This window comes from Hydractinia symbiolongicarpus, chromosome 6, assembly GCF_029227915.1.
Source record: "Hydractinia symbiolongicarpus strain clone_291-10 chromosome 6, HSymV2.1, whole genome shotgun sequence".
Classification (NCBI taxonomy): Eukaryota; Metazoa; Cnidaria; class Hydrozoa; order Anthoathecata; family Hydractiniidae; genus Hydractinia; species Hydractinia symbiolongicarpus.
Window position 1 is genome coordinate 19,035,454 of NC_079880.1, and position 26,088 is coordinate 19,061,541.

At 33.4% G+C, this 26,088-nt stretch overlaps 3 protein-coding genes and 1 long non-coding RNA gene across 4 annotated transcripts; 3 read left to right on the plus strand and 1 right to left on the minus strand.

The window, feature by feature from the left end:
- Window positions 1-240: 240 nt before the first annotated feature.
- On the minus strand, window positions 241-2,653 carry LOC130647743 (uncharacterized). The gene is made up of 3 exons (XM_057453699.1): window positions 1,792-2,653; window positions 550-609; window positions 241-465 (listed from the first exon to the last, which is right to left on the minus strand). Exons 1-3 carry the CDS (start codon window positions 1,862-1,864, stop codon window positions 293-295), a joined length of 306 nt encoding a protein of 101 aa, XP_057309682.1. The 5' UTR covers window positions 1,865-2,653; the 3' UTR covers window positions 241-292.
- Window positions 2,654-11,358: 8,705 nt separating this feature from the next.
- Window positions 11,359-14,598, plus strand: LOC130647357 (transmembrane protein 205-like). Its single transcript, XM_057453182.1, has 3 exons — window positions 11,359-11,604; window positions 11,894-12,057; window positions 13,353-14,598. Exons 1-3 carry the CDS (start codon window positions 11,406-11,408, stop codon window positions 13,635-13,637), a joined length of 648 nt encoding a protein of 215 aa, XP_057309165.1. The 5' UTR covers window positions 11,359-11,405; the 3' UTR covers window positions 13,638-14,598.
- Window positions 14,599-15,215: 617 nt separating this feature from the next.
- Window positions 15,216-16,906, plus strand: LOC130647356 (uncharacterized). Its single transcript, XM_057453181.1, has 3 exons — window positions 15,216-15,363; window positions 15,598-16,085; window positions 16,574-16,906. The coding sequence occupies exons 2-3, from the start codon at window positions 15,607-15,609 to the stop codon at window positions 16,806-16,808; spliced, it is 714 nt and encodes a 237-aa protein (XP_057309164.1). The 5' UTR covers window positions 15,216-15,363; window positions 15,598-15,606; the 3' UTR covers window positions 16,809-16,906.
- Window positions 16,907-21,049: 4,143 nt separating this feature from the next.
- On the plus strand, window positions 21,050-24,404 carry LOC130647876 (uncharacterized). Its single transcript, XR_008982893.1, has 4 exons — window positions 21,050-21,590; window positions 21,785-21,882; window positions 23,840-23,916; window positions 24,078-24,404. It is a non-coding gene; the product is annotated as an uncharacterized LOC130647876 (long non-coding RNA).
- Window positions 24,405-26,088: the final 1,684 nt, after the last annotated feature.

The following is a 26,088-nucleotide window of genomic DNA, read 5'->3' on the forward strand; positions in this document are numbered from 1 at the left end:
CAATGCTTTTTTTGTGTTTAGTTAGTGTGTATGTAGTTTTATATTTGTCATACCCAATTAATTTTTACATCACATTATGTTATTAACTATTCAACGCTATTTCAAATTCTACACATTAGTAAGGTTTAAAATATACGACTTCAAAATGCAAATTAGGTTCGGGTTTCATTTGGTTGATATTTTTCAAAATTTTGTGTGGTTGGGAATAAGAAGAATAGCCTTACAAATAAAAAAACGCAGTTACACAAATAATAAGTGTATTTAATCAATACACAACACAACAGTAACAAAGTTAATTATCACACGAATAGCTCCAAATTCCTCTCTTGCATTTCCTGCCACCACTACAATTTCGATCGACACAACAACTTGATAGGTAACGACGGCAACCATTGCAATTCTTTACGCTGGCGCTGCAGTCTTTGGTTGGACTGTGATGATGCCGAAAGACGTTTGCAAATTCACCTATGTATAAAAAGTTAAAGTAAAAAACATAACATGGTGCGTCTTTCTCGACTTTGAAAAAGCAGAATGTATGTTTTAGCTTACTAGGTTGTGCATCTGCGTAGCCATTTCTGTATCCTTCTTCATATACTGAAGAGTCCGCATCTAAACGTAGAAGAGTATTTAATACTACGTTCTACTAAATGATTTTTGAAACTTCACATTACAATTTGATTTTTAGAAATAAATATTTTTGTGTTAACGTGTCCCGTATATGCACTCCTCCTTATTAACCATGCCTCTCGATTTTAAATCCACCTTCTCACTCGAATAAGTAACTGGAGCCTCCGTTAGGCATCAGCTCGCGTTAACATGCGCTCGATGCAATTTTCAGTGCTTAACTTTTAGCGCAAGCGGTAAATTATATTGAGCATTACCTGTTCATATTTATAATAATATTTAACGCAAAAATATAATTTATTTTGGTTAAACTGTTAAAGAGTATGCAGTACCTGAAGATTAGTATCCAATACCTTCTGTGAAACAGTCGTCAATGCGTAACATAAGATTTTGACACTTTTACTAAACGGATATAAATACAGCCAAACTGTTTTCGGCCAGCAACTTTCCTTTCTGCAAAGGATATTGTTTTGTTGCCTGCTATTTTAAATTTCTGTGCGTATTTTTTTCTATACTTTAGAAAATATGCATAAAAATAAGAAAGGTTTCGAAAATTAAAGCATACCTGACAGCATAGTTTTTGCATTAGGTTGCCACCAGCCTAATGCAGGTGTTAATTTGCGCTAACTAGTTTTTATCTTTTGCCAACTGCTGACGTTTACATTACGGCTTTAAAGTTAACGCGAGTTAGCGCTTAGTGTAAACCGAGTTTTCGTAAAAGCGACGTTTTTTGTGTTTGATGACTTTTAAAGGGGGGGCTTTTTTTAAATTTAAGCAATAAAAATTTACAATTACTTTAAATTCACAGCGTTAAGTAAAAAAATGATCTCTGCTTTTATAAGTATGTACACGTCTATTAACAAAGGATGACTTTAGTTGTGTTTATTTCAAAATGAAAGAAAGATTGAGAAGAGCGCCCTTTCGTTTGAGCGCCTTTCTTGAATTAGCTTCTTCTCCAAGGAACGGCTTTGAATTGATCACACCAAGAAATTAATCGAGCACTTACGGATATGTGCTAAAGTTTTGTTTGACTTCGTCTAAGCGTTCTTTCGAATTAAATTCTCTCTAAGCAGTGATTTAAAAATAATCTACTCAGAGCTTAATCGAGCATTCACAGATATCGGGCAGCAGTTGTGTTTGAATTAAGCAAAAAATATTGCTACGTACCTCTTTCTTCTGGATAAGAATTCAACGCGGAAACAGTCCCGACAACGGCAATCATCACCACAAGGAACTTCATCTAAAAAAAGAAGAAGAATGAAATGGTTGGAACAGTAGGGGACCAATAGAATGAAAAATTGGATGACGAAATTTAAGCTAACATATGTTTTCGAGCCTGAAAAAAAGATAAAACGATAAACTTTGAAAAAAGAAAAAATGTCTTACAAACCATTATTAATAAATATATTTAAAAAATAATTGTGTCAATTTTTCCCCGGCTATTTGTTAAGTGATGAGTCAGCATGGAAACAGACGTAAAGCTAACTAAAAATGATAAAATTTACCAAATTTCATCCTCCAAAACGGTATGCTTTAGAAGTTATCACCCCCTCCTCCGTTGGAAGAGGATTTAGATCTCTACAACATATCCTCAAAGTTACCTTGTTATAAATCTTCCCCAAACACAAAACTGCAAAACTTTTGCTTTTCTTCTTGATTAAATGTTCTTTTTTGCCTGTATTTAAACCGTTCAGCTTTAACGAACCTGGAAGTAACTGATGAAGTATTAATTAGTTATTGCAATATTTAATTAATGCCGCCAATAAAAATTGTCTTTCGAATTATATCAAAATGTAATTTTATTAGTTGCTGAATGGGTTAATAAGTTGAATGAACATTGCTGTGGCATTACCTGCTTATTCGTCTGCCAGCTACTCCACGTTTAATTCACTTCACGCACGCACGTATCACAGAACAATAGAAGGATTGTAGATACCTGTTTATTACCTTATCGAAAAAAAATCTGTTGAAAAAAATAACTTGTAGAAATTTGTCAGAAATAGCTAAAATTGAAAGTCTACACTTGTACCGTCTCTATAGAAAAGTAACTGAATAAAACGTAAGAAAAAAAATTCAGAAACGCACAAGTGGCGAAATGTCCTTCAGGTCCAATTAGTGAGATATTAATCCCGTTGAAAAGTTTACGTGATCCGAGAAAAGATTTTTGATGATGTCAGGAATGACCTATCCATATAGACAAATTTAGCTTGTTGCTTCCACTGTGCGGACACTTTGAACCGCTGAACAAATGTATAGTATCGTGTGCTTTCAACAAAGAGGTTTTGAAGGTAAAATAAAAAAACTTGCTTTTTCAACAGTTACAATCAACAGCAATATAATGTATCAAATTTGGACATTATTGCTTTTGGTACTTTATTGTCATAAATTATTGCAAGTATCAAATTTCTCTGCTAAAAGCATTTCGCGGGGACTTAATTTCGTGGTTGGGCCACTTTTGACAATTTTGAAATTGCAAAATTAGATCTCGGTTAATTTTCGTGACAAACATCCAAATATATTACCGAAAAATCTCCAAAGAAAATGAATTTAGAAAGGCGAATTCTGGCCAGGAAAACAGCTTTATGGTGTCACCTTTGGTATCGTTGGAAGCTCTTATCCTTATTTTGAATGATAGAATAGATAATGTCTCATAATTTTTACTCCTTTTTTTTCTTTTGGGAAAACGTACAGGTGACAAAGAAAGTAAGTGAAAGTAGAAACGCTTGTGGAAGTGCAAATTTCAACCATGTATATTTTCTTACATAAAATCCGCAGATCAGAGATAATTCAAAAATTTCGCGGGGTTACGTTTTCGCTAAATTTAATCCCTGGGAAAATTTTTACCAATAAAGCATTGAACTTATGTTGTCCCGACCGACACTGTTAAATTGGCCATAAAACCGATGAAACAACCCGGTATTACTGCTTACTCGGGTGAAAGGCGTATTCGAACACTAGTGATTCGTAGAAGGTTAAAAGCAAAATTTATTTGCTAAAACTGTGAAACGAAATTAAAACTTTTATTAAGAGGATCTGCACACTGTGACTTAAATCGTGACTTCCTGTGCAGGTTTCTTCTGATGTCTTGAAGAAAAATAATAACATTGTTTTTGTGATGTTGTTCTATTTTCTAGTTTTTGTTTTTTTCTCTTTCAGTCATTTATAAAGCATGATAAATTTGACAAATATTTTAAAAGACAGCGCGGATTTCTGTTAACTTATTTTTTTAATTAATTTCGTTTCGATGGATTAGATGTTAAAAGTATTTCTCACGACAATTCCGATCTTTAAACAGCTTGAGGCTGGATTTTACATTTGAATTAACTAAAGTTTGTAATTTGCTACCAAGACGTCGAGTTTCATAAAAAAGGATTTATGTTGAATGACAAAGAAGTCTTTTATTTTGCCGATATTTTCAGTGATAGGTTGCTAACTGGCGTTAAACTCGAGGTTGAGCGCGCCTTTTATATTAGTAGAGCTTAGTACAGGTGTACTTTACGTGAATCATTTAAAGTAAACATTACTGCAACAGTGATTTAAATAAATATTGAAACAATTTTGCGGAGTAAGTTCTCGTAAAATTTGCAAAGACGCTTTGATTTAAAAACACTGAAGTGGATACAACAAAAAATAAAAAACCAATCTTTCGTAATTGGAACAAAAAAACGGCCAAAAAAATTAGTTTTCGTGAAAAGTCTAGGCTTTTTTTGCCTATCGCTACAGTCACCAACAATTTCATATATTTTGTGCAAAAGTTTTCGTGAGAGTTCCACAACAATCTCCAGTATAAATAACAACACAGCCTACAGCCTGTTGTCACAAATTTTATCATTAGCACAAATTAAACTCTTTAAAAGATGAATCGAGATTGTTGTTGAACTAAATTAGTGCACGTCTCACAAGATCAACCAAACTGTACACTTTTGCTTGTATTACACTTTTATTGCAGGTAATGGTGCAGCTACCTAACTGCATTTAGCACGAATAACAAATACTATTTAAATCCTTCTTTACAGCCAGCTGCATCTAGATACTTTCCATTTTTGATTAAAGGAAGTAGCTGTCTAGCCACAACCTAAGCTGCAGCTTAATCAGATTGGTGAACATAAAGAAAAAGGAAACAATAATGTTGATTAGCGTTCATAGCAAACTGCAAAAAAACCGTAACAGAACATAAGCAGAGCCAGCCAGCTAACTAGACCGTGACCCTTGCCAAGAACAGTTAAGACCCGTTGATGGGATATATTATATATCACAGCCTTTCGATTAGGTTGATTCCTCCAAGGCTTAAGAAAGATGTCAGGAAAAAACCTGTGATTACGGGTCAAGTTTTCGCTTAAAAATAGCCCTGTTTTTCGAACTTTTTTCCAATCCTTATGAGTTTCGCGCCTGGCAGTCAAGCAAAGGGTATTATTAAGGAAACAGATCTTAGCTCAGTTGGTAGAGCGCTAGCTTTGCGTCTAACTGGTCACGTGTTCGGTCTTTACCTGAGACTATATAGAAATTAGTTCGACTGGTTAGCATTAGCCCTTAGTCACTTAGATATTATTAAAGGAGGTAGCAACCTAGCCTGTTTAATTAGCATTGCGCTTAAAAAATAATTACATTATGTCTGCAATTGACATATATAATATATATATAATTCAAGCTCCATTGTCCTCTCAGTCAAAAGCAGGCTGCTTTAATTGGATCTTATTCCAAGCTGTTGACAAGAATATCAACGTTGTAAGCAATGGCGTTAAATGGCTTTAGAAATGCAACAGATTGTCATGTTATTTATGCTCTGTTTTTTTCCTGTGTGAATTGAAATACAAAAGTTAAACTTTTTTGTCGAGTCTAAGCGGATATTTTTCTGTAGTTACTTGCCTATGATTAAATAAACTTTGCTCGCAATTTTATTGACTGCTTTGCTTCTCTTTAAAAACTTTAAGACAAGCATCAGAATCGTTCCATTGAAAGAACTGTGTTTAATGGGTATGTTTGAAAAATGTTCAAATTTTAACTCTTAACCCTTAACAAATACCAGCTTAGTAGTCATTCAAAAAAACTAAAATGTTGCCTCTCAATCAAGTCATAAAGAAACTACAAACAAAGAGAAGAAGGGACAACAAATGTCAAGAATAGTCAAGAAAGAATCATTAGGGTACCGACTAGCGTGTACGTGCACAGCGATGGGACATCCCTGTCAAATAATTGCTGAGCGCTTTCATCAGAGATCGGAAAATGCTAGTCGAAAAAGAATGCAAACAGTATAAAATATGAAGTGAACAATTTCTTGGGAAAAATATACCTTAAGACAAATTTGTTGTATTGATTTCCATAGCTGATGCAAGTGATGTAGTTAGTGAGACTTCAAAGCTGATCAAAATACCTTTGTATGATCACTAATTGTCCAAATATAATAGTTCAGACCATTTAGCTAGTTCTTCATGATCCACCATTTGATATTCCATCAATTTACGATGAATTAATATTGCTGTGAATACTGCTACCAAGTTTTAGATTATTTGGTAGACGTAATGATAACGTAATGAGTTGTACATCACCTATTAATTTCGTTGGTGTGGATTATTTTCGAGATAATTGTATTGGTTGTATTGACACCCATATCTGTTGCAAGTGGTGATGTTGTACAAAATATTGGATTGTGATAAGATACTAGCGAGATTTTTCATGTAACAATCTACGTAGATTGAGTATTGAAACAGTGAGAGTCATAGATCAGTCACATCACCGCTCTCACATCACATCACATGGAAGGGTTCTATGCCTTGAGTCGCCTATTGTTTGATCATTTTGAACGGAAACAGTAAAACAACTACTTTTCCAGCAAAAAAACTGAAGTAGGAGTGCAAAGGGTTGATTTATGTATTATTTTGTTCTTTGCTAACATCACTTGATGGATACATATTCTTGTTTATTTGACTTTATGGTTTCATTTGATTTTGGTAAAATTTCAAAATAAAAGTTAGGATATTTATGTTGTTGTTAACCATCTTCAAATGACAATTTAATCAAAAATCCTTAAGTATTTCAAGTGGATTTATATGTTTTGATTGGCTGTTAAGTTAAAGCTCAAATTGTCCAGCGACAGCGCTAGTGTTCTAATAATGCGCGTGCGTAGAACAAAAGTCATTGCACTTTTACGACTGGGTAAAAAAAGCTTGAGCTGAGTCATGGGGAGGAAAAGGAAGACTTATTGTCATTCTCAACTTTTGTTAAGCTAAGCCCCTACAATCCTGTTGCAAGTTGGTCAATACCAAAATAGATAAAAGAGCTTTTATCACTTGATGGTTAGACAGTACAATTTTTAAGACACATTCTATAATATCTGTTTTCACTTGAAAGGCCATCAGCAAGTTTATCTGAGGGAAAGATTTTAAAGGGAAACTTTGTGAAGGTCTTTAAACATGGCGAAGGTTTGCTAAAAAAGATTTTCATGAGACTGATAGAAAACGGTTGTCCTGTAATGTAGTTTAGATTTTATGTATAAAATCGGAGAGCTTTTATCACTTGATGGTTAGACAGTACAATTTTTAAGACACATTCTACAATATCTGTTTTCACTTCAAGGGCCATCAGCAAGTTTATCTGAGGGGAAGATTTTAAAGGGAAACTTTGTGAAGGTCTTTAAACATGGCGAAGGTTTGCTAAAAAAGATTTTCATGAGACTGATAGAAAACGGTTGTGAGATTTATATGAAATAAAATAAATTTTTTTGTGGATAAATGGCCTGTAATGTAGTTTAGATTTTATGTATAAAATCAAAGAAAGATTAATAATACCCACCCACTTTCTATTTAAATAGAATATTGGAATGCTTGTCTTTCCTTACATTAGATCCATGATATAAAAGGATCGTTTAATCGATATGGGTGGAGCTTCTTGTACAACTTTGACAAAGGTGTTTTATATATAAGTTGTATGTATCGAACTTGCCACACTTATAGTACGTCATAAAAGGAACAAAATGGCAGCAATAAATTTTTGCCTGCGTCAGCACATTTTCTGTGACGTCATCAGAAGCCAATCATTGCCCTAAAGTCCGATTTTTTCCGATTTTCGGGTAAAATCGGACAAAATCGGGAAATCAGATTAATCACGTGTTCAAATTATGCAAAATGATTCTTCTTAATAAAACAAAGTTGTGTTGCAAGTTTCAAGTTCTAAGGATAATCCTAACATGAGTTATTAAATTTTTCGCCCGCCCGGACCGAATAGGTTTAAACCGTCCAAGGCGTACCAACTTTTCAACATAGTTTCAATGCCTTGGTGGATTATGTATAACTAGTCGTTAGCCCGTGAAAAATCCACGGGTTCGCCCGTCCTTTTTATACCGCATTGCGTGCGTCTCGCCACCTGCGCAGCTAAGCTATCATTTTGCGTGGCAGACGGACGGACGGACGTATACGGGTATTATAATATAGATTAATTTTGAAGTATGACATGGTATTATTTATTCAATTATGCCTTTAGGCGCTTATTTTATAAGCGGTTCCTTAAAGAACACTGATATGTCCCGTTTTTAAAAATTATCAAAACGTTGGAAGTTGGCAAGTTTGCTTGTCATAAAGAAAAAAAATAAACTTAATTTAACTGTTGAAAGTCTGGAACAATCACAATCCCCCCTAACAGAGGTATAAAATTTTTAACTTAAACCCGATTTAATATAATTGGACCCGACTTATGCTGGGTTAAAACCGTCCGTGCGCTCAGACATTTTCTTGGAAATTGCGATCAAAATGGTAGACTTGTGATGCAAAAATACACGGCCGTTGTGTTGTTTCAGTGCTCCTTTTTTGTTGCTGAAAACTATACCGTTGTTCTCATAACGCTGTATATTTTTACGTATCTTGTTTTTTTCATTCTTTTTCTGAAATTGTTTTTCCTCCTTAACTAACTTAGCTTAATAAGGTAGCTGAGCTAGCTAAGTAAGCAACACTTTCGATTTTAGAAGAGCAGAAGAGAAGATAAATAGATGTGCATATTTTACATGGCTAGCCTCACAAATATCGAGGGATATACCCTGTCTATTATTTCCAGGAGGGGCCATGGCTTAGATGGAGAGTCCTAGAGTATTTAATGCTCATTTTGAGCTACGCAGACCCGATTGGGGCCCGCGCTCTACTAGACAACTCCCGGCAACATCCAACGGCCCACACAGTGTGCCATCTCTCCAATTTCCCTCACATGGCTTGGGTTAACCCGGGGCTATGGTAACATTCACTCGCCCATGTTGAATCGCTGTCAAGAGGAATCGAACCCCGGTCCCCTGCACACAGAGTACGAGAGCTATAACCACTAATCTATGGCGCCTACACTAATCTACGGCGCCTAGATGCTGGAAATGATTTTGTGAGTATATAGTATATATTATTATCAATTCTTTACCTACTCTGCATGTTAATAAATTTATAAAAATTATATTTTCGAAATTATAAATGTAAAAAAGTGTTACATAGCAATGTACCAAGTAACTTTTTAATTTCCTTGCAACATTTACACTCGCAAAAGATTTAAAGAAAAACATAATTTTTACATTTGTACCATTGTCAGTTTATTTGAAATTTAACACATTTTCCTTGCTTAATTGTTTTGGGTTCCAGAATACTAACACAAATTGATAGAAACAATGTATTTCTATTGGAATGAGTAGATACAACACGTTCAGTATGCATAGACTATTTATGGAGATATTTTAGGAATGGGTAGGAATGAAGGTGCCTCCTTGGTGGTTCGTCATTGCACAAATATATAATGCATATCCTGAGCGTCAGGATATACCCTCACATTCCATAGGCTAGTGATCTTATTAACATTGGCAATATTAGTACACCAGTTTTTTAAAACATTGTAACCTATAAGTTTATAAAAACAGTTACTAAACCAACCTTCCTAGTAGTGTGTTCAAGTTAGCAATGCATTTTAGGATTACAATAAGCATAGCACTGATATATATTTCTGGGTCACAAATTCAGCACTTTGCAGAATGACCAGGGACCCGGAGCCAAAGCGCGAAATGAAAAGTAATGAGCAAATGCATTCACAGGACAAACTCGTCCACAAATACTGGCTAAATAGATCTTACAGGCTCTTACAGACTTAAAATGAAGTTTTTCAACTTTGATATGCATGTAAAGAACGTTATTGTCCTATGAACAAAAATCATGTGGTGATAAGTGTGTGAGAGGATCCCATTTGTGTTTGGTAGGACAGATGTACTTTGATACTGACAATGGATAAAAATGCCAGTAATACTAAGTAAGGCCACATAGCTTTATTGTAGTTAGGAATTGGCTAGCCCCCTAAACAACAAAATCTCAGATAGATGAGCTGGAGTAATTGGTAGGCAAAGTACAAATATGTTAGGCAAACTTCTTTCTAAGCAGTTGGTTGATCCTGGAGTTTAAAATTTCGATAATCTTTCATTTACAAGGTTTTTTTGAGGTAGAGGAGAATGACGATAAGAACAATTTTTGATTTGTTTAAGATGTAATATATATATACATTAGTTTGTTATAAATAGATGCATGTTTAAACATCTATATAATGAAAACTCTTTTCTGTCCCCTTTTTTTTGGTTATGTAAATAAGTTTTTTAATGTTAGATATTATCTCATCCTGCTCAAATTTCTTTAAAGTTTCTTAAGATTTTTGAATTTCTAAGCCTAAGGTTTCTTATCAAAAACAATAACAACGTGTACAACACATAGTCTATTAATATTTGGCATTGTGTTTTGGCCATTAATAACGCTGTCATATTGGACTCCAGCGGGACTCCAGCATTAATAACGCTGTCATATTGGACTCACTCCGTTACATATATTTTATTTGTCTAAGCATGCAACAATGAAATTATTTGAATTTTGAATTTTTTGTATTTTGTATAGTGTTATGACTTATTGTCGGAAGAATTAATTTAGTTGTGTGGGACATAAATTTTTTAAATCTTTCATTTGGAAGACTCTTAATAACATCACCAGTTGCAACAGCCCTAATTGTGAAGTTTTAGCTGACACCCTCTATATACATTTAGGTTTTTTGCATTAGTTCTTTAAAAGACTATATATAATAATTAATTTTAAAAAAGTGCTTAAAATATATTTGTTGTCATAAGATCAAAATTTGCTTTATATTAATTGTCTAAAGTGATTTAAAATCTTATTAAGTTAAAAATCAGTTTTATCAAGTTAAAAGACATGTGGTACCACTTTCAGTTGAGGGAAAACACAGACTTTTCACAGTCAAACTCTCACAGAAGAAGCTTTGATTTGACAAGAACTACAAGCATCTGAAGTTAAGTAAAGCTAAATTAGCCAAAACTCACCTAAAACTACATAATATACCCAGTTTGAAGTTATAGAAAACAAAGATTTTATGAGAAATTCACTCCGATTACACTAAAAATGAGGACCTGTAATTAGTTAAAGTATCACGTGAAATTTGCTAGCCAGGAGAATCAAATTTATTCAATATTATAAAATTTTGTTAAGACATTACACAATTTCCCAAAATCTTTCTACATATACAAGCCGTTGAAATACCAAAATTTGTGAAATTTAATTTGTTCAAAGTATATACAAGGATCAGGTAATGTCTTAAAAAGTAGTTCTCATCAAAGTTAAAATTTCTTTTAAAAAATCAGTTCTCTTAAAAAATTAGTTCCCTTGATTTTTGTTTGTTAACCATATGATGAACCTGTTCAAAGTTTAAAACTGTGTGTCAGCATATGTTAACTGTTAATAATAGTGAAGTATAAATTTAACAGCTATTAAGAAATCATGGGAAACACGGTATCACAGATGATTCCATTGTCGTATCAAAAAGGAACTGCTGTTGCATTTGCTGTTGGTTTAACTGCAGTTGCTCATTATGTTCCATCAGAAGAAGAAGGAGTGATGATGTCATTGTCCAATCTCGCCTATCTTGGGTCTTTTTCGCTGTGGTTTGGAATGCAGTTCTGGGTCACTTTTGTTGCTGGTAAGTGTTGCTGCCTAGTGCTTAGGTTACTAAAAGTGCAGCGAATTTTCCATGTATCACCACATATTCAGTCACTTTAAATAAAAATTAAGCAAAAATGTGCATGTTTTTTTTGAAATTTCACTTAATTTCTGAGGATAAATTAGCACCAAACAATATTTGTAACTGTAAGTTTTTCCTCTTAACTTGATTCTGCAGTACGTTTTTGCAAAAAACGTTTTTTAGCAATTTTTTATACTTGGATTAAAAATTATGGGTTGGGATAAATATTTGTTTTAATGTTTTTTAGGTCTAACAAAGTTAAAGATTTTGCCAAGACATTGGTTTGGAAAAGTCCAAACTGCTTTATTTCATAAGTTTATGATGGGTGGGATTCTTTTGAATGGTACAATGTTATCCACATTTATAATAAGACATCCATTTGATACTTGGAAAGATGACACTTTGTATATGGTAGGTAAAAAAATACTAAATTTTTGCGCAAATACTTTTAATTTACAGGATTATAGAATTTTGGAAGTAAGAGTCAGGAACTTTAACTATTTTGCACAAAGTATAAGAATATATAGTTGTTGACCCAGTCAAATAATTTTCACTAATTTTTATTTATACTTTTAATGCAAACAATATGGAGTATGAAACTGAGAACATTCAATGAGAATATTCTAATTTAATGAAGAAAACAATATAGCAACAAATCAAACAAGAATTTCTGCCCAAATTGACTAAATGTTTAAAAAGCTTGGGTAAGCTTGTATAAGCCCTATATGTTTACTTACAAAATTTGATTGCAAACCGACGTGCAGATCCCAAGTTATGAGTTCGTCAGAAAAAAATTAAGAGGCCTGGGAGGAGCAAGCGAGTGTCATTTTGGCAAAAAAATTATGTTAATCAATTAACCTTTATAATATCTATACATTCATAAAGTTTGAATGCACACCCCTTAACAGGTCAAATTTACTGATGAAAGGAATTGCCCAAATTTGCTATTATTGAAATATGACATCATAATTCATGCAGCATAATTAAATCTGAAGTTCTTTAAATGTGAATATCTTAAGAACGAAAAGAGCTTTAAAATTTAAATTTAAAAAGACTTGTTAGCTAACTTTTTAAGCTCTATAATGTAAGTCCAACATCATTTTATACCTTGGGTTCCTTTTAAAGAAGTAGCATTAATTTTTTTGCAGTACGTTCGTCATATCTACATTCTTGTAATGAGATTTAAGTTAAATAAGTATAAAATTTCGGTCTAAAATATAACTCGAAAATGAGGAAAATGTTATGAATTTTGATCCAAAAAATGCCATGAGAATATGGACTTCATATTAACCAAACACAATATGGGTAATATTGGCCGAAAGAACCAGCAAAAAGCTTCTTATCATCAGGAAATCAGAAAAGTTAAGGTGGCAAAAACTGTGCTGGGTCAAAATTCTGACGGTGCTATTACTCTTTGCTCACGTGGTCAATATTGGGAAATATTTTGTTTTTAGTGAGAATGGTTTAACTCATCTGAACAAATATAATTAATTCTTGTGTTATTTTAGAGGGTAACATGTGGTCATTGGTTGATTGTAATTCGGGGTTTGCTGTGAGGTGGATTTGAATTTTAGGGATTTGCTCGGACATTTGTGTGCATCTAAGCTTTACTGTGAGAAAAATTAAATTAGATGAAAGCTAAGTAACTAGGATAGGGTGCTCTATATTTATGTATGAATTATTTGTATTTTTTGTTGTCCATTTAGGGGAGTGGATTGATATTCAGCAACATAATGGCAGGTATCAGTGGCCTTCTGATAGAACCCAGGGTTGCGAAACATGTTGAAGACATGCACAAGTACGAGAAAGAAGAGGGGTATGGTGACGAGATTGGTCCAATCAAGAGTGGCGCAATTCTGGAGGATCCGAAATACCAAGAAATGAAGAGCACGTTTTTTAAGATGCATGGAATTTCGACTGTATTGAATTTGGTCGGGTTCGTTGTGTCTGGTGCTCACTTGTGGTTTTTGGCGAGAAAGTTGCATGTTTAAATTTCCAATAAATTTCATGCTTTACACATGGTTCCTACTTTATTATCGTTGTCTTGTTTCATTGTAGCAACTTTTTAGATTTTTGTTTTGTTGTTTATTTGATTTTATTTGGATTTACATGCCACAATGCATTGATTAAGTAAATATTCACTATTCGCAAGAGCAGCTCCTTTTATGTATTGAGGTTGTTGTCACTGTAATAAGGACTCAATCATAACGGTCACCCTTTTTCTTAAAGACCTGGTGATAATGGTCAAATTTGTTAGGTGCATTGTGGCATGCGAAGTATCGGATATTTTGGCTTTCCTTTTCCACGGCGTGATTTCTTTTCAATTTGTTATTTTCTTAAAATAGATTTATTATTTAGATTATATTCGATTTTTATTTATACATTTTTTTAAGTTTAAGCAAAAACATTTAGCTGTAAGGTATAATTAATGAAAACGTTTTTGGCTTTAAAATGCAGGTCATTTTAGCTGACTACAGATTTGAACTGAAAGTTATTAAGTTTCAGTTCATTTAGTTTCTAACAGGGTTACTTTCCTTGAGATTATTTTAATATTCTCTTAAATTTTTTGTCAAAACAAGAAGTAATGAGCAAGAAAGGCCGTCAAGTTTTGTATTTTATATTGCTTAGAAATTATTTAAACTGGTCAATTTTTCTGTTTTGTTAGAAATTTAGGACACTGTTTTAATAATTTAAAAGATTCCATTGTTGATGCAAACACAAACTAAAAAATTTTCAGTTTTAACTGCAACTGAAGGAGTTGTTTAAGTAAAAAAGCGAAATGATTTCAACATTCGCAGTACTTTTGCTTTGTAGATATTATGTGTGTATTCTTCAAGATTTAGCGTATTTTTGCAATCTGTGTGTGTGTGTTCATCAGCATGTATGCGTGTGTGTTTTTATCAGCATGTATGCGTGTGTGTTTTGGAATGGTAATGTTTCATTCTTTAAGAATCATGTTGTTTTCTTTGTTTACCGTAAATGCAATCAACGCCCCTAAGTTTATCTATTTACTATCTGTGTTATGTTTCTGCGTCTTTTAAAACTACTGTATTTTCCAAAACTATGCACGCTTGCAAATATCTTCTTTAAAGCAGTGTTTATATTTCTTGAATCTTCTCCAAATCTTGTTCATTATCCAAGTTATTATCTCTACTCTCCACATTTGCTTTAGGGAATTTTTAGAGTTACTGGGTGCAGGCATTTAAAAATTATCATTTTTTTATGAGCATCGTATTGTCAAGCTTCAATGTAATGTTTTTATGTTTTAAAACAATCACTTTCTCAGTTTTTTGCTATATTATCTCATCTTTCACTTTTATGGAGATTTTGAGCTCATGAATCAAAAAAATCTCTCTGACTTTCTGTTTCACTCGTTGTTGTTTTTTATCATATTGTGTCTTCCAAGTTGGTGAAAGAAATGGATTAAATGCGTAAATTATTTTAACATTTAAAAGCTGAAGTTATAAAAAGTATGATAGCGGTCGTATATTTCAAGCCTTCATGGATTTTTCCTTGCTTTTTAATTTATATATTTTTTATTTACTTCGTTTTACACTTCTAGTTATGCAATTTTTTTTGGCTATCAAACCCGCATAATAAAACTGCAGTTATAATATTTTAGAAATACCACACGACAAGCATGGTCACACGCATTGAAGCTACATACATCCTGTGACATCTTTCTGTGAACCCATCATGGTGTGACAAATTTGTTTTGTAAGTCACGACAAATCTATTCCTAAACCTTTATTATTTTGTAGGCAGAATATTCCTGTTTCTTCACCACATTTATTGTATTATTATTATTATAAAAACTGGGACAGTATTAACTAGAGTTTAGAGTTGAATATACAGCAGTTTTAAAAGACTCAGAAACAGATACAGTATGTAATGCAGAGAAGCGTCGATTACATTTATAAAGATGGGAAAACTGTGAATTTTTTTGTTTAGGTAGCAAAAATGGATAGCATACAGTATGGCGCCCTTCGAAACATGTTATTGCTCGACTTGCTGGAAGGTGAACGCAGTATCAGCAACGCGTTATTTCCCGACCACAACAACTCCAACCATCTGCTGGCTGGACCAGCGAGGTGTGGAAAAACATCTTTGCTATTCGAATGCGCTTTTTACGCGGCTGAAAACAACATAAATGTTTTGTTTATCACTCGGCGGAAGTTAAAGGAACTACCAAGGTTTGTTGATGAACGTAACCAACCTAATTTCCAGACTCTAAAGCTGATCGAGATTGTGTATCCAGCGACGGCTAAAGAATACTTGAAATTTATATCCACGTGCCATCTGAAAAATAAAAAGTACGGACTTATTTTGGTTGACAATTTGGATGCGTTTTACAGGGAGTCAGCCACGGTCAATATTAAAATGGCAGCTAAGCTGTGCGCACATACGTATGATACCATCACACATCTAAGAAAGGAAGGGTAGGGATTGCTTCTTTGTTTTTCTCTTTCTTACCACATTAAGATTTGTGGCTAGATTTTTAATGAGATTGCTCTCCACTCTTAGATTATTTTCTCTTCGAATTTTTAAACGTTTCATTTTCCGCACAATTATTTAAGTTGTGGTTGTCTATGGGGGAGCTCTGTCTGTCGCTATTTAGCGTGTTATATTTTAAAGAGATGATTTGTTAGATTTTTGACCAGGATGATTGAAAGAATAATCGTTTCGAGATGGCAATGATATAGGGTCCACACTATACATGGTTTTCCGTAGGGCTAGAAAATGTTGCAGAATGAACTGTGTTTACGTTTATAAAATTTAATTGTGGGTAAATCTTTTTTATTTTTCAAAATTATCAGGGGATAGCACTCTGTTACGAACCTGGTGTTGAAGCGAAAAATAGGATATAATATGTTTTGTAGCATTCCTCAAAAAAATGTATTTAAATTTTCTATACTCTTCTCCGCAGATGTGCTACGTTCTTGTTGTGTTCCGTAACAACGCGTCCAAACGCTTATCAAGATGGAGCGTTAGACGTTCTGCAGAATTGGCTGGGTAATCTTCTACTTGTTTATCCCCATCATAGTGGAGATGGGTTTGTTATTAAAAGCGAAAGCAAATACGTTGAACATGAATCAAATGATGACGTCAGCATTCAAGGCGTTCGAGCTATTTTTAGAGACGATAAAATATATTTACAATGAAACCGGTTGCCGAAAATACATTATTTAGTTTTATCGGATGTTATTATTATTATTTTTTATTTGCTTTGCTGTTAAATATAAGTTATAATTGAAGCTAATTTACAGTCTACCTTTTTTATAATGCAGGTTTAATGACAAGGGGAATAGTGACGAAGTTTATATGCAAATTTTTAAATTTCAAATTTTTTTGTCTGTCCAGTCATTTAAATCCTAAGCACTTACTTTATATGTAAACGTTCTAGGCGCATTTCACAACGTTTGGAAGTTAGTACGCGCTAGCACGCGCTTTCGAAAATAACTCGTTTTGACTCTCAATTTTATAAGTGCCCCCTGAAAGCGCCCAGGCGATTATTGAAGGTACAATATTAAGTTTGAAACAAAGCCGGTGAGCGGGCGGTTATTAGAAAAAACAAATTCACTTTATGACATCAAATAATCGCCCGGGAAGGTACTAGAATTTAAATATAGTGTATATATTTTTTAATGACCGCCCCTAAAAATTTAGAAAAAAAATTATAAGCGCCCGACGGTTAAGTAAACACAGCATTCCAAAATATTTCCTTTTAAAATTTGCTTTGTATTAATGTTTTATATGTTTATATTAAAATAGTGATTGTCATGTCTCGCTGGTGTGAGCAACAAATTTATGTGTGAGATAAAAGAGGTAAAATGCTTGCCCTGCCTACCCTTTACCATTTATATACAGAGAGATGTACTAAATTCATATTTGCGTGGTCTTGGGAAAAAAATAAGCTAAAACGAAAACAAACAGATGAAAATCATGTGAATGTTTACACTTAAAGTTTACAAATATCATGACGGCATACATTCACGCACTTTTGTACGAAATGTAAATACTTGACATATTCCGTGGACGTTACATATTGTTATGTCGTACGACTTTGTACCGTCAGCATTACAGGCGGTCGGTAAAGAGTTGAAAATAAGTATAGAGTTATCGTCGTTGTTTCCAGTGTCGCTTCTCAGACGCTGCTGTGCCTTCAACGCAATTCGTTTTAATTTGACAAACATCTTCTTATCCCATGGCCGAGGCAAGTAATTGGGATTCAACTCTTTTGTTAAATCGCCAAGATCTATTTTTTTCATTTTTATATTGACGTCATCTTTTATATTTATAACAGCAACGGCATCATCATGATTGGCGGACACCATCGAACTTCTCCCCGGGACTTTGTGATGTGCCGCTAAAGTAAGTGTGACCATAACTGTTATGATTTGAAGGAATGCCATTTCCTTTTATCTATATTCATAAAAATAAATTATCATTTCATCACTTATAAATCAATAAATCATCAGTTTATTACTAAAGCGTTATTTACAATCAAAGTTACTTGGCAATGCAGTTCAGAAAATATGATATATCAACAGAGGATTCTGTGCAATGCTGAAAGATGAATAGAACTGTCGTAAGAGTTTGTACCTGGAAAAGAATTGTCAAATACTCCTAGAAAAATATCTATTAGTTCATACATAAGGGTAGGAAAGAAATCCGTTCGGCTTGAGTAATTTTGACAGTTCACCTACTCACATTAGCCAACTTTAGAGTAACAAAAGTTGGAATAAAATTTATCCAAAAGTCTTTTATTAAAGTTACCAGAATGCCACACAAAAACACCTTTAAAACGTACAGTGATACAGGCATTTAGGCTCTTTTTCCACTAGGAAAAACTAGAGCAAAAAGCAAGAAAATGGAATCACGCTTTTTTAGCAAAAAAAATTGAACTATTCTACAAGAAGATACTTTAGAACTATTTTAACTTGAAAAGAAGGCTCTTCCAATATGGTATAAATTCCCACGAAGCACTAGGTACTTGTCCTGTTGATAGTATTAACAAAACAAGTCGTTAAAATCGTTTAAAAACTTCACGGGTTCCCCAATTGAGTTAAATTATTAAACTACACTCTCGAAGTCCTAAATAAACTTGCGCGCAACCTTTAGGACAGACAGAAACGGATGAATACACGGGTCCACCAGATTATTATTATCGCCGTTGCACCTATTTCCCGCATAGCACAAAGTGACGATCGGCTACCATTTTAAACAAAGTACAGGTATTAAAAAAAGGAACGAATGTTTTCTGTTATCGCATTAATTTCATATAACTACCATGCAAACGAAGTATCTCGTTATTCTTTACAACACGTAAAAAAACCTACAAATTTTTATTGACAAACATTTATAAATTACTCTCTCGAACCGTGTGTGTCTTCTTAAGCCATCTGCTATATATTGATAAACTTTTAAGCTTGAATAATAATTTATAATTCCAACAAACTGGTGAAGCAGCCACGTAAAAGTTTCAACTTAACTTTCGATTGCACAACCTACTACTTTCAGCTGCTAGAAACATCCAAGGTGTCTTGAAGTGTTTGTGTATATAATGATGTCATCAAGTTCAAAGTTAAGGAATGTTACACAAAGTAAACATCAAGAAAAACGGTAGGTCATTGGTTGGCAGCTATAAAAAATCATGTTTGCACCACCATGTGTTGACGTCGATATAAAGCTAATATTCTATGAGGAAATAGTTTTATTTGGCACGAAGCTTGCTGGTGACTTGCTTGATAATTACTCTGCTCACGATATATGATTATTTTGCGCCATTTATACTTCCGAAGCTTTTTTTAACATTGAGGAATAACAGATTAAAAATTACTGACCCTTGTCCCCTAACATCCCGCCTACTGCGGACGCAAACTATTACCCTACTCTCTAATAAAAAAATGGGCAAAGCATAAACTTATAAGCTCTACTTATTTTTAAAGTGTCTAGAATCTTCTAATATTGTTCTTGCTTTATACTCAACATTCTACCTTACCGAGGTAAGACTAAGTTTTGTGGAAATAAGCACTGCGTGCATTTCGCTCGAAAAATAAATTTTCACGAATAATTGATATTAAAAAAGAGTTCTTTAAAGGTTTTCATTAACAAAACCGCAGTGATACATACAAGTTGAGAGCCTTTTGAAATAATACATAGGTCCTCTAATTACAAAAACTCTAATTTAAAACAACTGACGAAAGTTGGCAAATAGTGGATTTTACAGCAATCTCTTTCCAAAGCTAATTTTCGCGAAAGGCGTTCTTATTTTTCGCGAGCATACAATGTTTCTTCTTACTGCTTTTTTTTCGTATCGTTCATTGATTTTCATGTCTTCGAAGCGAGGTTATATCTCACCATTAACCAACTCAGACGTTGCTTTTTTAACCAACCCATAAGAATTTTATATTGCTTCGGAGTTGTTTCAGAAGGGGGCTGCAACAACATGTTTTGACACGTCACAAAGAGAGAAATACTTCAAGTACCAATGAAAATATTTGTTGAAATATCTTATGGTTCAAACGAAAGTGTAGAGAAACCACAACGTAGCTACAAGTTTAAAAATATTTATCTTCTGCTGTTTGTTTTTAAAGAAAGGTTTGAGTACTTATGCCATAGCTTCTTACTTTTAGGCGCGTGCATGATGAACTATAAGAAATTCAATTTTTTTCGTTGTTTAAGTGATTGCTCTTCAACAGCTCCATCTCTGAATAAGAGTCGGTGACCAACATCGGATAGATTCGCGTTAGATATCCAGATAAACCATTTAAAAGAGTTCTAATGATGGCCATATAAACATTAAAAATGTTGACATTATGAAATCGAACGATGTCAACCGTATTTGGTCAAAAACATCTTGTGGAATTGTTATACGCATGTTAACAATCAGAATTTGTAGAGTTTTGTAATGTTGATAATTAAAGGAATATAAAAATGCCAGATTTTATAGGATTTTGCCAATTAAAATGCATTCAATTTTTTTTAAAAAAAGTTGATGAAAGACGAAAATACAATAAATTGCGTATGTTCCCTTTCCTGATTGATTTTTGTTGTTGTTGTTGACTACACCTCTGACTGGATGATGACTCAAAACAAGTCATGAATAACGTCGTTGCGCAATTTAAAAATATCATTGTCACAATCTTGTCTTAACTATGGACAGAGAAAAACCATAAAATGTCAAATTTTAAAAATATACACACAAAATACACACTGTTCAATGGTTTTAATACTGCAGGACACTCTCGCAGAAAATTGCTGTCATACTTTGCAATATTTATGAAGCATCATTCAAATAGCCACTAAATATTATATATAACTTCAATACCTTATAGAATATTTAACTTCTTTACCACAATCTTAAATTCAGTACAACAAAGTTGGAAAAACTTGTGACATAAAAAACATGTCAAAGTTTGGTGTTATTTAAACATTCACTTGTTTGAGCAACAGTCAAGTTTACGAGTCGCATGGTTGAGAAATATAACATATTATAACATATTTACCGTCAGAAAAGAGGAAAAGCCAGCCGTGAGAATGGAATTCCTTCATACATGAAACTTCCCGTTACTCACTTACATATAAACCTTTAAACTGCTAACGGTTTTACCTGTTGACAAAACCCTTTTATAGAAGAAGATAAACTTTCTGAGTAGAAGTCTAATGAGAAAATAAAAATAGAAAAATTTTACGACAAACTTTTACAGTGTACCTGCATAATCAAGGTAACGCTTGTGAAATGTCGGGAAAACGCGCACGTTAACCGCACCTCCGCGTATGCACATGAAATACAAAAGTGGGGTCAGTTGAGGAATTTTTTTTTTCATTTTTGCATTCTTTTTTAGTTTATAACATACATAAACATACATTTAAAATAATTTGGCAAAAAAAACTATGGAAGAAACAAAAGATTCGAAGGTAACGGTGCATATTGAATACTGGTATGTTTTCATTTTATTATCTTATTTATTATTTTTACTTATGGTCAAAAACATTAACTTTCTTGGCATATACGGACTACAGGTCAGCTTGCTTTTACCAGAAACACAAGCCTTTGATTTGCATTGGGAAATCTTAAAACACTCTTTTAATAGGCTCTACCACTACTTAGATCATCTTCAATTTTTTATTATAGTTCTGGATGAGGCTACTACAGTCGAAAAAAGGAACTGGCTGCCAAAATAAAACAGGCTATCCCATCAGTCCTAGTGACTGGGAGAAGAGGCAGGAGCAGTAAGTATTTATTTATCGGAATATGTTTTCATGTTACTTTGTATTCTATTATTCTGTAAAATAGTTTTTTGCCTCGCAAATTTAAAATGGATTGAAAAATACATTACAATGTATGATGTTATATAATCTGATAACTGACGTAAATTTTTGTTTCTTTCTCGAGTACAGCTTTCGTCATTCTTTTTTTTGGTTTTCTTCCACACGTATTTGCCCCTACAAACAAAAAAAACCTTTTTATGTTCTGTCTGCGATAATAATAGTACACTAACCTTTTGTGTCGTTGCGGGTTCCATACATTGGGTTTTTTAAAAAAAAATATGAGAGGAATTTTCTGATGTATTAAAAAGGAGAGGACATGGACAGGACAGGACAGGAATGGAAAGGAATGCTAATATTGCGTCGATATTTTTTCAAGACCGCAAAGAATTAAGTTAAACTCATTAAAAAAGAACGGATTCTGACACACTTAAAATGTTTTTTCAAATAATTTTACTTTTTAAGGTAGTCCGATTTTTGCACTTGGAGTTCATTTTGTTCAGTTTTTTTTTTCGGAAAGAATTCTGACATTAGTTCGGGGATTCTTTGTTTAAGGAGTTTGTTACTATCTCGCCTGCGAGGATAGTATTGGTTCCCAACTGTTAACTGACCAAATCACTATGTTTTAAATGGTCAATTGCAACGTCAGAGATTTAAACTTCGTACCTAAACTCTCTAAGCACTTCGAAGTCATCTAAATGACGTTTCAGGCCAAAATTTGTATTTGTTTTCGACAAAATTTGGCACTGTCAACAAAAAAAGTATGCTGAACATGATGGTGACATCAAAATTTTTATTTTTTGTCACCTAAATGTCATTTTAGGCCAAGTTTGGTTCAAAAAATAAAACCACTTCATTTTCGAAAAATATTGGCACAGTTAACAAATAAAGTATGCTGAACATGATGGTGTTATCAAAATTTCGATTTTTTGTCACCTTAATGTCATTTTAGGCCAAAATTGGTCCAAAAATTAAAACCACTTTATTTTTGACAAAATTTAGCACAGTTAACAAAAAAAGTATGCTGAACATGATGGCGACATTAAAATGGTAATTTTTTGTCAAGTAAATGTCGTTTAAGACCATAAACGTTTCAATTACGCGACGTTAAACCATGAATGTCATTTTTGTTAGCAGAAATTGTAAAATTTGGTCGCATTGTTTCATAGTGGTGCATTTTTAATAGCGAGATAGTTTATGCAGCACCTGCATCTTGTTTGTTTTGTGATGGGAAACAGAATTTGAATCATAAAACTCAGATCCTCATTATATCTATCCTCCGGGTGTTTTTAGTGTTAAAATTTCACGGCATATCTATGTTTTACAAAATGGTAACGAAAGTAGCGAGACACAAAGTAAATAAAGGACGGGCAAGCTCGTGGATAAATCCATCGACTAGGATGCATAAACTATTTTTAAAATTTGGTTTGTGAAATGAATACACGCAAAATACTTACTACTAATACTTAAAATATTAGCGAAAATTAGTATATTAAAGCTAGGTCAAATGTCTCAAGCAGAATTTACCTCCTTCTAAAGCTTTTGTGCATATGATATTTGAACGGGGCGGGTATGCTCTTTCTGATTTTTTAGGTGGTTCTTTCTTGTACAAGTCACTCTCTAATACAACTAATTTTTCATAATGCGTTTTTGCGTCTCCTTCCAACATTAAAATTCTATTCTACTAAAAATCGTCGGATTTCTGATTGGCTCGGAGCCTCGGAGGTGGGTAACTTGTACCCACCTCCGAGGCTGCCAAAACAAAGTCGCGTATATGACAAACTAAAAATTGCAAGTTGTAGCTAAGAAGGCCATAATGAAACGCGGCTTTTGGTCTTTTTCACTTTTTGATTTTTTGTGTGTTGCTGAAGAACACCCACTCCGTTTAAAAATAAATATCATAATTTATCTTCTAATTTAGCTTCGTTTGAAGTTACTGTAAATGGTCAGTTGATTTTTTCAAAAATCGAAATGCACGCTTTTCCCAACCAGGACAAGGTAAGTTGATGATGTCGTCGTTGTTGTGTCGTTGACGTCGTTTTTGTTTCGTTGACGTCGTCGTTGTGGTTGCTGTTGTCGTACCCTTCTCGTTATCGTTGTCATCATTGCTGTTGTTTTTGTTAAGTTAACCTAGCTGTACTGGGCTGTTTTACTTATAGATTTTAGAAGAAATAAAGAAAGCAGCCAATGGGGAGCCTATGAGTACAGTGATCGACACCAAAAAGGAACGCTGCATTATATCATAGCGTTGAAGTATTTATCTAAACTAAAATTAGATTTAGCCAGCCATCTCTAATGGATATTAGGGCGTTGTCTTTGGATTATGTTATTTTTTTTATTTTTAATTTTTTCAAATATTTCTATCTTGCATGGTATGTATGATAAATTGTAGTGAAATCTATTGTAAACTATAATTTTAATGATTTCTTTGTAAAAAAAAAAAGAAATATTACCGATTGTAAGAAATACAAATATAAGACAGAGTACCTCCTTTCGCTTTAAGTTAATATGGTCGGTCCTACAATATAAGTGCGGTATTTTTAAAATCGATTAATCAATCAATCAATACATATTTTCTTTCAAAGAAAAGGCCTTCGTAAGATGTGTTTATCTGTATACCGTAGTACCTCACATTAGCGCCGCGGCGCTAAATAAATTTTCATGATTTTAGATGCGACGCTAATTAGAGGGCGGTGCTTATTTCAAAGTTTGAGATTTTTGGTTTTTGAAGGTTTAGGGTGTAAGTATCAAATTATCACGGAAAAGACAATTCTTTTTACGTTTATACAGTATTAATTTCTGAGATACGAATCCATGGAATGAATTAGACCAGATCAGACATCAAGATCATCGTCGCTAATCGCCATCATGATCCTCATCGCACGCATCTTCCACATCTTAATCAGAAATCTGTTCAAAAAAAAGTCAATCAATTAATAATTTAATAATTAGCTCTTTGAACAATTTTTTCTATGCTTTACGGACCCATTCATCAATTTTTCTTCTTGGAGAGGCTCTTAAAAACTTTGATTTTGTATTTAAAGTTAAACTCCAAACAAATATTAGGACCATCACGTGTACAAGAATATTTGGGTGCCAACTATAGCATAAAAACTTAAATGCAAAATTGAGAAAAGGGAAGAAGCTAAAGAGTATGACGACCACACGATCGGTGTTTATAAAAAAAGAGAGAGCGATGGCGAAGAAAAACAAGAACTTCTTGTTTGGCACATACCTATAGAACTTTCAAAACTGATAAGCAAATACCTTCAAGCAGACGATTTAAATTCAGTGATAGTAAATGTAACTGGAAAGAGGAAGAGAGAGCTTGGACTTGTAGTTGCAGCTAAATTTAAAAGCATCACGATGAATAAAAGAAAATCCTTCATAAAGATCCGGAGAAAAAGAAAAAAAATATTCTTATCTTGAACTAAATGCAGAAGATTTTGCTGATAAGAAAAAAGTAGAATTCAATTAAATAATAAAGTGGGGCGCTACTTACAGGGTGCTAATTAGAGGAAATACGTTACATAAAATAGTAGTTAAAACTTTCGTGATGGACGGATGGCAAATTGAGTCGACGAATAACAGAAGGGACATTTATACATAAAACATAGAGAAGAAAAAGAGGAGAAAAACTATTCATCGACTTTATGTGATAAAAGTAATGGACGACAAAACATTCCGCTTAAAACAAAAATTTAGCCTGAGGAAAGGTTGGGTACATTTGTTTCAAGGCTCATCGCGTTTCTGGCGATATTTAATTCTTAAGTTCTTCTTCTCGTTGTTTTTTCTATGATTCTTTTTGTCTGTGAAAAGAAATTTGGACTCCGAAACTGCAACGCCAAAGAATAAGCAAATTCAGGGAAGGGGTTGATTTTTAAAGGATTAGTTTAGATACCAGCCATTAAAATTTGTTGCACAATGTGATACATACTTTAATTTGAATTCATTTTCGTGACCAAGGCAAACTTCTTAGTAAAATGACACACTACTAGTCGAAGTTTTTGGGTCTTCTTCCTTGTCACTGAAATTAGAAAATAAATAAGGTTATTTTCGGTTGTTAAACCTGGCCGAATCTCATTCTCACCGCGTAACACAGATATATTCATTCAAGTATAACATTACTTTTAAATATCACTTAGAAAAAGTTAACATATTTCAACCTCC